This window comes from Hermetia illucens, chromosome 3, assembly GCF_905115235.1.
Source record: "Hermetia illucens chromosome 3, iHerIll2.2.curated.20191125, whole genome shotgun sequence".
NCBI lineage: Eukaryota > Metazoa > Arthropoda > Insecta > Diptera > Stratiomyidae > Hermetia > Hermetia illucens.
In genome coordinates, this window is record NC_051851.1 from 95,111,249 (window position 1) to 95,124,267 (window position 13,019).

The window sequence follows — 13,019 nt, forward strand, 5'->3', positions numbered from 1 at the left end:
AACCGAGTTCTCAGTGAAAATTGATTTGCGAATTAAACTAAGGAAAGACCGAAATAGCTCATCCACAAATTTGGATCAGCTGTCAAACGTCAACAAGCTCCTCAAAAACTTATTACAAAACGTCAGAATCTGACATCGCTTGGATGCGTTCATTGTTGATATTTCTTTCGTTATTTCCCGGCTAAGTACTATGTGAAGAAGGTGGATAACATGTTAGATCGATGTCCAGGATTATATTGCGGAAGAATTGCGTTAGGAAATGATACATGGAGTGACTGTGGAGCGTGCCCCCGTGGCTTTCGTGTCAATGAGAGTTCAGCCTGTATTCCGTGTTCCGAGTCGCCATCCCTCTACGACTGGTATTACCTAGGGTTCATGGCGATCCTGCCGCTGATAATGCACTGGTTCTTCATTGATATGGCAGCAAAGGCAACATCGTGAGTCGTAGCTAAATTTTGCGGTACTTAGTCATTTGCTGTATTTATGCTGCTGTTTTAGGTTCACAAAGGAGCAAATTATCCTTCACACAAGCGCTTTGCTTGAGGTGTCTATCTCAGCAGTGATTTCACTCCTTATTGCGGAGCCAATGCTTTCCTTTACCCTCCATTCATGTGGTGTGGTTCGCCTATCAGATTGGTACACTTTATTCCACAATCCGTCTCCGAATTATGAGGACACGCTCTATTGCACCCAAGAAGCTGTTTATCCGCTGTAAGGACATAACACCCTTAAATAGCCATTTTTTACTTAAATTTCTTTCGTGTTTCAGGCAAACAATTGTTTTAATATTTTATTTATTCTGTTTGTTGTTTATGATGATCATTCGTCCGCCGTTAAACAAGCGGTACATGGCAAAGGGCAAATCGGCTGTTTATTGTGCGCTGTACTTCTTCCCGGTGTTAACGGTTCTGCATGCAGTAGCGGGAGGTTTGATTTGTAAGGGCCTGCTTATAGTAGATTAAATTGACTGCTTATAATGTTCCGATATATTGCAGATTACGCGTTTCCATACCTGAGCATTGTCATTTCTATGGTGTCGAACGCCTGCCACTTTTCACTGAAGCTCAAGCAGACAATGGACGTTTTGTTGAAAACATCGATTACCGAACTCAAAAATTTAGTGATAATTGGTAGGTGTAATAAGATTTGACTCTTGCTATCTACGCTAATGCTCGATTGAATTAACTTTCCAGCTGGGCACTGGCTGCTATTGGCGTACGGAATAATTTCTCTCCGACAGCATTTGGGACTTTTAGCACTTGTACCTTTTCCTTCGATATTTTATATTTTGACGGTCCATTTTACGGATCCCGAAGAATTTCGTGAAAGAGAAGAACGTAGTAATTAAGAAAATAAAGCTTAGTTTAATTTATCACATGTACTCTTCCTGTTTCTTCTAATGTTACAAGACTTCCCATGTTTTACTTCCTGACAACGAACTTCTTCATCTCATCTCCTGTGAAAAAAATTTGCGGAACTCTGTAACCAAACCGGTGTCATCGTATGATCAGCAGATTCAGTCAAATTTAGCCAAAGGTAGAGGACGACGAAGCTTGGTGATAAAACGTTTTTTGGATACTGAAAGTCACATCTATCAGAATCAAAAATAGGGATAAGTTAACAAATTGAGTTGAGTTGTTTCTCCCAGATAGGGAGCAAAATCCAGGCTCAAACCTACAGATCAAATCAGTAAAATATTTGAATGTTTTTTTTGCAAAGGCTGATAATGAGGCTGCAGCAACGCTCCCCTTTTGGGGGTTTATATTGGTGTGGTTTCGATATCCCCTAATCATAACCTTACATCTCTTGGATAGAAAAAGTATTCCGTATTTCATCTACATACATAGGTATTCATAAATGGCGGATTCAGTTTGATTTCTAACTATTTTACGAACAGTCATTAAAGTGCTATTTTTTCTTATTTTTTAAGAAGCTTTCTACATTAAGTCACGTCCTCGTCATCTTGCGACAAAATATCTGCGTATGGAGAAGATTTAAAAAATAAGAAGCGTTGTCATGCCACAACGTAAAGCACATCTATTAGATAGTTAACAATTCTGAAACTTTCCGTCCAATATAGGCTTGCGGAAAGTTTACCAAAGACCTAAATGGAATGGAAGAGGACAGTAACTTTTGCGCGGGGGACCGTTCAAGAATTTATGTCTTCTTGCTGGGACAGACCCGTACTCTGCTGAGCTTTTCAATAGGTTTTCGAATAAAATGCTTTAAAGAAATGAATTTGCTCATTGCCCTGCTGCGTTTAAGGTCCAACGATCGTTTGCAGATCCAAATCGTACATTATACCGAGGCGCGCCTTTACTTCGCTTTCGCTTTTCGACATTTTTAAGCACTTCTTGGGTGTTTGACGGAAAATGTTAGATGCGCACTCAAGCCCGTTCTATAATCCACTCCGAGCGTGGATTTTCTCAATAAGACCCTACCAATAGTGGATATGGGGGGGGGTGGATATGAAGTCTAGCTGAGCCTAGGATAGAGCTTAAGGAGAAAAACGATAGTCTGGTTCTGCAAGCATCTTTAAATACATATATAGCTACGTTATCTGCTGTGATTTTAGGAACTTTGTGGGACATTTGTCGATTTAGGTATTTTAGTTTATCGGCTCGTAAAGGTGCTTTTATGCTATTAAGGCGGATTTAATGTGTCATTTTCCATCGAAATCATCCGGAATTAAAGTTTTTTCCCTTGGGAAGTACTCAATTTATCTAGGTTTAGTACTTTGCTAGTTTGGGCTTCGAAGTTCTTTTTCATGTGGCTTGTTATTGGCTAGCACCTAAGTTTCCCTTGACTAATATAGTGATCCGAGGAGCGAAAAACTCGGCCCAAGTAGTTCTACGCCAACTTTTCCTTGATGAACGGTTCGGTTGCATGTTCGATTATTAAACGATAGGATGAAAAATCGAGCCAGATATGAAAATCATACGGACTCCTTCCGAAATTGCATAATTGCTCTGTTAAAGAGTTCCTATTCCGAGCCCTCGAGAGACCTCCGTATCCGGGATCTGGCGTCTACTATTTTATGAATGTTGTCATATGGAGAGCAAGGAGAGTTTAGCATCAAATTATTACTAAGAAAATTTAAAAGTTGTGTTTATCTTGTACAATATGTGACTGTCACTGTGCTTTTTGCCGACTTTTGTTTTGAAATTCGCTTTGAAGAATTTGAAGTCCATTACTATCTATTTGAATTTGCTAAGCGCTGCGATGAAGACGGAATTATCGAATGAAGAAAGCTGGTACCGCTACAAACTGAACATTCTAGGGTTAAGCGGGAGTAGATGGTGAAACTCTGTAGAACCCCCTCTCTTGCGACACTGTGTTACTGAAGTCCGGAAAACCTAACGGTATAAAGCGGAAAACCTAACGGTATAAGTCGGTCGGTCTCGAACTATTACTTATGTAAACCTCGGTTTCGGACAGGATACTAACTGCGCAGTTCCGGTCCAAATTGGGGAATATTTCAATAATGCAGTGTTACGCACCAATAAATACCTCTGATACGGAGGAGAAGAGGATCTCTATGAGCGAAGAGAGAAATCATATTGTGATCGTGGTGGGTGATTTGAATGCCACGGTGGGCTCTGACAATACCTTGCTCGCACATGTGATGGGGAAACACAATCTTGATGACCGTAACGGTAATGTTGAGTAGAAATTGTTCGATTACAGAGCCCTGAACCCCGGAAGCTTACGAGCAATTAGGTTGACCACCATTAGCAATAGAAAGACAGCTTTTGGATGTTTAACAAGACAGGCCTGGACGTTGTCCTCAAAAGGGAATATCACTTGATGGTCTCTTGCCTTGACTGGTGTGTTACCCCGCTAGTCGTCGCAAAGCTGGATAGTTTGTCTCCTCCCCTCTCAAGGTCAATACCAATTGATTATATGATCCAACAGTCGTTCGACAGTGGGAGAGTTACCATGTTGATTGTAGAGTTTGTGAAGGAAAATCGATGAACATAGAGGGTTGAAGGCTCATTTGTTCGCTGCAAGTGATACGCGCGAGCTCTCATACTGTGAGAAATCTGTCTATGACAAAATGAAATTTATTATTGCGTTTGTTAGGGAAGAGAAACTTGTCACAAAGAATAACGATTTGAGAATGATGTATTGTATCAGGCGATCGCAAATTTTTAGGTGATCCAATCCAGGATGTTAACGGTCGACCCTTATTCACTATGATGGGGAGCTTAAGATGTGGACGGAACGCTTCACCACGCCTTACATCTGTATAACATACAATGAAATCCCACCTCTAATGAATGAAATGGTTAGTTACCATAACATATGGATTCGGATTGATCCTCCAAATTGCTTGGGTTGAAGGTCTCCCCGTGGAATTGTACACTGCAGCTCCTCCAGATTCTGCAGAGCGGCTATTTCCATTTATCTAATAATGCTGGAGATGGAGAGAGTGGGAAAAGGGGATGATCATTAAGATCCTGAAGAAGGGTACCCATCCTGGATGCGACAATCATGACGACATTTGATGACGGGCCGGATCACTAAAGAAGCGACTTACCTCCTACCTTGTGGTCCACGGACTCCTCTTTTTGGGTTAAATACCCAAGTTTATCAAACATCTTAACTGACGGTTTCGTCCAAGGTAGAGGTTTCTGCAGATGGTGGCACTGAATTTGATATCGCTCAATACAATAACAGCGCTAGGTTTTTTTCGCTGTTTTCTCCAAAATCTGACAGTCCTATATCTAATAATATCCGAAAGCTGTAAGCCTGTGTCAACACTTGTCTGTGCCGTGTCATTGGGATACTCACGCCTAATACAATTTAAAGTGAAGTATTCTGCGAACGTCCTGGTTATATATCCGTGGACATCTTAATCAGAAAGCGGAAGTAGGAGCGGTGGCGACGAATGAAAAAGGGCGATGACTCCATTGCTTCTTATGCAATACAATGGAATCCACTATCCTACGAAGACCGAAATCCGTCTAATCAAAATTTTGTTTCTGTAGTAGGGGATTTAATAAAATCGTCTTGGCAGGGTGAGATAGAGTTCATACCATGCTAATGGAATCTGCCCATACATTCTATGAAAGAAGTAATTTAAAACGCAATTTGCTTATTCGGTGAACATGGATAACAAACTATAAAGTTTATTTTATTATTGAGGGCGATTCTTTAATGGTTAACTTAATTACTTAAAATCTCTTAAACTATAATAATAAGCATAAATCAGGTCATTAGTCGATTGGAGGAATTTCCATCCTTCCTCACTACATGGATTACCTACCTTATTCCTAAAAAGGACATGGAGCAGGACCCCGCGGACACAAGACCGATAACTTGCTTACCAACCCTCTACAAATTCATAACGTCCATCATTAGTGGAGGGTTCAATGGGCACCTCGAGCCCAACAACATTATGTCCGAGGAGCAGAAAGGTTGCCTACTCGGTTCAAGGGGTTGCAAAGAGCAACTCATTATCGCAGGTTGTAGGTCGTAGCTGTAGGACAAGCAACTAGAGGCCAAAAAAATCTCTTTAGTTGCTAAATCGATTATGCCAAGGCTTTCAATAGTGTCCTTAACTAGCTAATCGATATCCTACATCTGTATCGCATTGATCTAAAACTAATAAAGTTTTTGGCGACAGTGATGGAAGGGTGGCACACCACCTTATCAGTGCCTTCATCTGAGGGTGATAATACCTCAGAGTCTATCCATATACGGAGAGGCATCTTCCAGGGGGTTCGTTGAGTCCCCTTTGGTTTTGTCCGGCGGTGAACCCCTTTTCATGGCTACTGAATGATGCTAGAGGGCATGGTTTTGCAATAAAGTATGACCGCACTTAGCACGTAAACTGATACACTTGATGTACATATATGGCATCAAGTTGTATACTGGTGTTGACGACCACCTTAGAAGTGTGTTGCGAATAGAATACATGTTTAGCCGTGACATTCGGATGGAGTTTGGATTAGGCAAGTGTCAGATCCAAGCCAACTGCAAAGGTCATCACGAGCCGCATGCCGGGCATAGCATTGGTGACCTCCACATCGAAGCTATGACCGAGACAAACTTTTACAAATGTCTAGGATTTCTATAAGGAGCCCATGCTCGATTTGGTGATCTGAAAGATGCTCTGCTGGCCGAATTCCTGCGACATATAAAGTTGGTGCTGAAATCGCATCTCTCGGGGAAAACTAAAATAAGCGCATTGAATGTATTCGCTATACCTTCACTGGTTTATCATCATTATCAACGGCGCCGCAATGGGTATCCGGTCTAGGCCTGCTTTAATAAGGAACTCCAGACACCCCGGTTTTACGCTGAGGTCCACCAATTCGATATCCCTAAAAGCTGTCTGGCGTCCTGACCTACGCCATCACTCCATCTCAGGCAGGGTCTGCCTCGCCTTTTTTTTCTACCATAGATTGCCCTTATAGACTTTCCGGGCTGGATCATCCTCATCCATACGGATTAAGTGCACTGCATCTGTTGAGCCGGATTTTATTCACAACCTGACAGTCGTGGTGTCGCTCATAGATCTCGTTATGTAGGCTACGGAATCGTCCATCCTCATGTAGGGGGCCAAACATTTTTCGGAGGAGTCTTCTCTCGAACACGGCCAAGTGTTCGCATTTTTTTTGCTAAGAAGGAATACATAAGCACTGACATGATCATAGTCTTGTACAGTAAAAGTTTTGACTCAATGGTGAGACATTTCGAGCGGATCAGTTTTTGTAAGCTGAAATAGGTTCTGTTGGCAGCCAACAACCGTGCGCGGATTTCATCGTCATAGCTGTTATCGGTTGTGATTTTTGACCCTAGATAGGAGAAATTTTCATCGGTCTCAAAGTTGTAGTCTCCTATCTTTATTGTTTTCGTTTGACCAGTGCGATTCGATATTGTTTGTTCTCTGGTTTCACTAGCTTATTCATTCGGAATATGCCGTGGACGAAAACCGACCTAGAAAACGTTCAGGGGCGGATACGGACTACTATGTTCAAATTCCGAATGCATCATCCGAACTCTTCCGTGGAGCGAATGAACCTCGCGACATCGAGGGTAGGGGTGTGGTTGACGTGGTGGTACAACACCATCGTTAAGTCAACTCGTTACGCGGTTATTTTTATAGCAAAGAACAGGCGAGTCCGTTGCATGCGGTTGTCTGCAAGGCAGACTGTGGGCTGACTCCACTTAACATGAAGGATCGATCTTTCAATCTTCTGAGTGGGGTGAAGTCGGACCAAGAGCGGATCGATGGATGGCACGGTAAACACGTGAATTGTCTTCATAATGTCTGCATAAATCTTCGATGTTGCGAGGAGTTCTTGACGAATTCTCCCTTTGACCTACCACTGACCACCACCACTAGCGCCCCTTTATAATTTAAGTAGGTAGGATTGTCCGAACCTAAATCCTTGGCACATAGTGCTAATATTAGGTAAAATCCGGCATCTGCTGAGATTGTGACAACTCGGAAAAATAATAAAATTGTTGGCTCAACAATCCATATTGAATGAGGGCCTTGAAGTGGGTTAGAGCACTTCATTCAAGACCGTAGCGTTACACTACAGTCCACTGTAGAAAGCAACGGAGTCAGCATTGCGCTCGCCCGAGATTATTACCCTAATTTGACTCAGGTTCTCATTCACAGCTGAGTCGACTGGTATCCGACGTCAAATCGCGATACAAATCCCACTGCCGCCAGTGCGATTTGAACCGCGACCTTCCGTACGACAGCCTTGTGCTCTAACCACTCAGCTATCCGGACACTCCTATAGAACTAGAAAAAAACGGTGTAAATGGACTTGAATATTAGCTTTATATAGACGTATTAAGTTCCACAGAGAAACAAGTCGATATACCAGGAGCTAAGTGATTTGAGTATAAAGGTCGTCCATATCTAAAAATGCAAAATATTCAGATATACATATGTACATAGCAAAGACATAAATGTTAAGCTCATAAAAAACAAACAAACGCTGTGCCTCCAATTGATCTAACTCATCTTCACGCATTTCTACTTTACTCCGTCCACAAAAGCATACACATGCCTATCCTATTGGTCTCTACTCGCAAACTTAATTAGAGCATCCATATCCACACATATGTCTGTCTCTAGTAATTTATACTGGACTACAAATAACTAAAACAAGTCGGGAAACTGGAAGCTGGACTCTTTTCCTTTTATGAAAACTTTAGAGGGAACATTCGTCCCGTTAGTACCTAGCACGTAATATATCCATATATTATATTTCGCATGATACTGACATCTAAAATCTTGAATTTGCACAGAAGCAGTAACTTTGTTAGTAATGGTGCGATTTCCACCATGCTATATGTTATAGCCTACATGCTGCTTTGTAATTGAGGACTATGAACTTAAGGGGATTTTGCAGCCAATTACTAAAAATTGTAGTTGTAGATTTTTGGGTTGGGTAGTTTCTGAGAATTGGTCCATGGAATAAGTGATCACTTTCAACCCCCCCCCCCCCCCCCAACTATATTCGGGGAAAAAATGTCAACCCCCTTTCTGCATGTATAGGAACCCTTAAATTGCATTCGTATTCATATAAAATCATCGTACCATTTTTTTTGTATTTACAAATACAAATATGTCCAACACTAGTGTACATGCATTCAACCTACTCCGTTGTGATTTATCATCAGATCTTATTCATGATAATCATCTCTTCACAAGAAGCGCCAACGTTGTGAATTTCAAAATTCATGCAGATTTCCTTGATAATTACCCCTATTTATTTAATTTTTTCTTTTTGAATTGTGCCTCAGTTTGAAGACTTTAAAAGGCGGTGTTGTGTTTCCTCAGTAAAATCTTGCCTCATTGACAATATGCAGATAGTTGTGTCGCGCTTTAACCTGCACCAATAATTGGTGCTCGTCTGATTCAAACTCATCATTCAACAACTTCATAATCTCTTGCCATCACACCCGCGTGCTCCCCACATATTCAAGCTTTGTATGGCGAAGTAATATAAGCCTTTATTAGCGCATCTCATACATACATTCACTCGGAACCTGTACCAATACGAGTATCCTGATGCTTGCCGTACGCGTTATGATGCCTATTAAAGCACTTGGTTGTGCTGACGAGTTTGCAAGTGGAATTTTCGCACCATGAAATAATTTTGACTAATATCTTTCCAGAGCACTATGCTATTATATTGGCGCATCTAGATACACATCATCCAAATCCATAAAATGTATTTAATTTAGAGACGGGAAATCATAAACTTTGTCTTTAAATTGTTTTCTGATCTATTATTGAAGTTTCTTTTACATTAAAGACAGAATTCGATTCAATCTTAATTTAATGGTGGTGTTCAGCGGCTTCCTTCCTCTTAGACTCAGCCCACTTTGCCTTGTTTTCGGGCGAGTTAGCTGCAATGGAAAAAGCGACATTAACCTCCAAACGTTAGCAATTACATCTCACTACTTACATAGTTTGCTAATCTTGTAGAAGACTGGCAGGCAAACACCGCAAGCGATCAAATAATAACGCCAGATCCACTGATTCTGAATGTAGTAACGGAACGGGAATTGTGCAACTTTCGCCGAGAAGGTGTAGGGAAACTTCATTGGACGACCGGGAGGAGCTGCTGCGTCAGACATTTTGATTGGATATTAAAGAATCTGGAAGCAGATAAGCGAATTGCGCTATTAGGAGAATGAAGGGCTCAGGGATAACTTTAATATAAAAATTACATAATTCTAACACTAACCAACACCACGGCAGAGAATCACGGCGATTACGAGCGACAGCACATGAAATTCTGAAGTTTCGAAATTTGAACAGGTCTGCCAACTGTGGGTCTCTGTCGAAAATTATAGTGCAAGTGGAGAGTTCGAATTTTTCATTTCCTTCAGATATTAATTAACTTCACCGTTTGTAGCTATAATTGCTGCTCGATTTTTTTTTTAAATTATTGCTGCCAGAAATTAATTGGAACCGTATTGGTTTGACCATCCTTTCCGATATTCTACCCTTTTATTGAGAGCTTTTTATGTGTCTACTAAATACTACAGAAAAATGCTTTATGGAAAATGTAAGTAAGATATGTACATAGATATAGAAATTTGCAACACAGTCAATTTTCATTGAGCAGAATTAAATGAAAAACACGGAGTTGAAAATATTTTTTATTTTAACCCTCTATGAAGGAACTTCAAGGTTTTTATTATTAGTAATACATTTTAGGAAATAACATTTAAATACATTTTTAAATTTAAAAAAAGGTGAAACCATATATGACTATATATACATTTAATACTAAAAATGAAAAAAGAATCGTTTGCCATATACATATAGTTTTAATATGCGATGATGCAAAACTGATTATACGTAGCTATTGAATTTAATATTCTAAACTCAAATATTTTTGAAAAAAAAATAATTTCTTTTCATTGCAACATAAATGTATATAATATTTTTTGCATTTTGTGTAGGATCTGAAAATGTAGCTGTTTTGACATAGTTGATCATTTTTGCGTATTCAGGAAAATGTCCATGATTATCAGAAGGCACAGAAGGTAAGCCCTGTTTAGTATTTTCGCGCCTACCCTGCATTTAAACACTTCAGTAATTCCTCTGAATCTAGAGTTTTTTTCCCTAAAGAGTTTTAGAATTGTACTTTTACTCATACACTATATGGTAAGTTAACGTCCATAACCTGTACTTTATTAGTTTCAGTTTCCAATATGGTTAATGACTCCCTTCCAAATTCAATAGTCTACGAAATAGCATATTTATCATCTGAATGTGATGCATACATATACATTTGTCTGCCTCGAGTTATTAATACTGATATACAAATAACAACCGCCGTCCGCCTTCTCGCTCTCTATGGTACTGAGTATTGGCCAACCATAAAAGACAAAGAACGGCGTCTTGCGGTAATGAAGGCGAAGATATTGCGTGTTAGTGGCGTGACATGTTTTGATCACATCCAAGATGACGATATCGATCGATCGATATGGGGTTGTTGTTCCCATTCGCGTCAACATTCATTTGAGCTCACTTTATATGATGATGATGTCATACACGTCTTGGAGTCCAATAAATTCACATGAAATACAACACTTTGACCTTCTGTAACTTTGTTAATAACAATTATATTTTCTTCAACCTCTCTAGTATGTCTTATATTGTACATACATTTGTTAACACTGATGAGGGGAACAAATGGTTCCCTAAATATCGGTATTTGCAAGACCAATAAATATCACTAGTGAATAGAAAAAAGCAAGCCTAATTATTTCAAATGTCTTATATTATTATAGAATTAATTAAATCTCAATAATATGAATTAATTCTATATTTTTCTAAAAAAATATTTCTGTCGCACTAAATTCACAACTTTCTTATAACATTATTTCGAACATTATCCAAGCGACATTACTCTTGAGCGTACACAAAGAGATTTTTGTTATATATACTTTCGTTTTAGAAAATTACTGTTGTTTATTTTATTTTATTAACACATTATCTATATTTATTTAATTTAATTAAATTGAATAGAGAGGAGTGGCCTCTCTCCTCCTGCTTCACTTATCTTCGCTCGAACTCCAACTGACGCCAAAAAACAATTTTCACTGCAAAAAGTTGTTTTTCGATGTCATAGCTAACGCGATTCGCACTTGCGTGCATGCGACACGCTAGTTGTTCGCTTCACCACATTATCACTTATCCTGATGCCACTTCTAAAAAGATCTTAGGAGAGTTTTTGGGCAAATTTATAAAAAAATGGTAATATGCTATTATTTATTATTTATTTTTACAGATATTGGAAGGGGTGAATTTTGAGGACTGGATTTCGAATAGATGCATCATTGTGATTTTTTTCAGATTTTCCGGGTGGATAGGTTCTGACAATGAAACCTGCTTCACTTTTTGGAGCTTGTATTTTCAGCCCTCATCTCTTATGTTATGTACTAATTGAGCCCTTTCACTTTGCACCCCATATGACTTTATTTTGTATTTGTACACCCCTTTCGTCCTTTAAACGCAATAGAAAATGGTGCCACTTGCTATATGTAAAGGGACCACACCTTCTTATCAAGTTTCGTCACAATAATTTCAGCCGTTTCTTAGTAATTATTGTGTGACAGTTAGGCAAACAGATATTGAATCGTTTTGAATAACGTTTTGTTTTACACCCAAATACCTCACTGCCTAATAGTTAGATTTCCTGTTCTGCCCAGACATTTTCCTTGTACTTTTCAAATAGGAAGCAGGAAATAGTATGCGCAGATTACAGGGTTTAGACTTATAGTATTTTTCCATTGCTTTGGTCGTCGTTGTATTTCCGATCCGAACCTAGGCTCAATTTCGGGTTGCAGGACAACAATATACTGTGTAAAGGTTGTCAACCCGTCACAGAGCTAATAACCTGGAGCACCAGACGGCTCGCCCCTGTTTTACGATGCAAAGAGCTAGTGACAATGGAATGTGGTAGAGTGTGGCCCATTTAAATGCAACACGTATAAACGCAAGTTCTCTTCAAATCTTCTTTGAGTACATTTTTCTTCAAATTTGTTCTAGAATTTGTTTGATAATTGCAACACGTATAACTGCAAAATACTTACAAGTGCAAAAGAAATGTTAGACGAATTAGAGGCACGCCATGTGTTTAGATACGGTAAAATGCAAATTCAAGTTACTTCTTTCAACATATGATAGCAGTATGGTACACGTACGTGCAAACTTTTTTTGTACTTATTTATTGATGTTTGTTGGTTTTCTGATTTCTGCTCTGTTTTGGTGATAATTTTGAAACACAATTACTTATTCCAATATCATTAAGTATCGCACGCAGGCTATGGTCACTAACGTATTGTCTGAGTATGGAATACTTTCCTATATTGCTGTTAAGGCCCAAAGCACAAGTTTATATTGCGGAATTTGCCTTGCACGCACAGGGTGTATATATAGTGAACATGCGCCATCGCTCTCAATTTGCCGAAATATGTTGTAGCTTCATCCATATTTCCTCGGGCGAACTGGGATAATGGATTCA

General features: G+C 39.5%; 2 protein-coding genes across 3 annotated transcripts; one reads left to right on the forward strand and one right to left on the reverse strand.

The window, feature by feature from the left end:
• The first annotated feature begins 57 nt into the window (after nt 1–57).
• Nucleotides 58–1,381, forward strand: LOC119651592 (JNK1/MAPK8-associated membrane protein). The gene is made up of 5 exons (XM_038055238.1): nt 58–437; nt 499–711; nt 770–936; nt 996–1,130; nt 1,194–1,381. The coding sequence occupies exons 1-5, from the start codon at nt 211–213 to the stop codon at nt 1,346–1,348; spliced, it is 897 nt and encodes a 298-aa protein (XP_037911166.1). The 5' UTR covers nt 58–210; the 3' UTR covers nt 1,349–1,381.
• Nucleotides 1,382–9,243: 7,862 nt separating this feature from the next.
• LOC119651415 lies at nt 9,244–9,858 on the reverse strand. Of its 2 annotated transcripts, none has more exons than XM_038055009.1 (3): nt 9,726–9,858; nt 9,444–9,636; nt 9,244–9,384 (listed from the first exon to the last, which is right to left on the reverse strand). In XM_038055009.1, exons 2-3 carry the CDS (start codon nt 9,613–9,615, stop codon nt 9,314–9,316), a joined length of 243 nt encoding a protein of 80 aa, XP_037910937.1. In that variant the 5' UTR covers nt 9,616–9,636; nt 9,726–9,858; the 3' UTR covers nt 9,244–9,313. The 2 variants fall into 2 exon arrangements, with proteins under 2 accessions (XP_037910937.1, XP_037910938.1); XM_038055010.1 differs by having other exon boundaries at nt 9,709–9,789.
• Between the last annotated feature and the right edge of the window lie 3,161 nt (nt 9,859–13,019).

Excerpts from the sequence above, each read along its gene's own strand:
- LOC119651592 (XM_038055238.1), top strand. The coding sequence starts at position 211 with ATGTTAGATCGATGTCCAGGATTATATTGCGGAAGAATTGCGTTAGGA. Across the intron at positions 712-769 it reads CAAGAAGCTGTTTATCCGCT|GCAAACAATTGTTTTAATAT; the intron begins GTAAGGACATAA and ends TTCGTGTTTCAG. Across the intron at positions 1,131-1,193 it reads CAAAAATTTAGTGATAATTG|CTGGGCACTGGCTGCTATTG; the intron begins GTAGGTGTAATA and ends TTAACTTTCCAG.
- LOC119651415 (XM_038055009.1), bottom strand. The coding sequence starts at position 9,615 with ATGTCTGACGCAGCAGCTCCTCCCGGTCGTCCAATGAAGTTTCCCTAC. Across the intron at positions 9,385-9,443 it reads CTACAAGATTAGCAAACTAT|CTAACTCGCCCGAAAACAAG; the intron begins GTAAGTAGTGAG and ends TTTCCATTGCAG.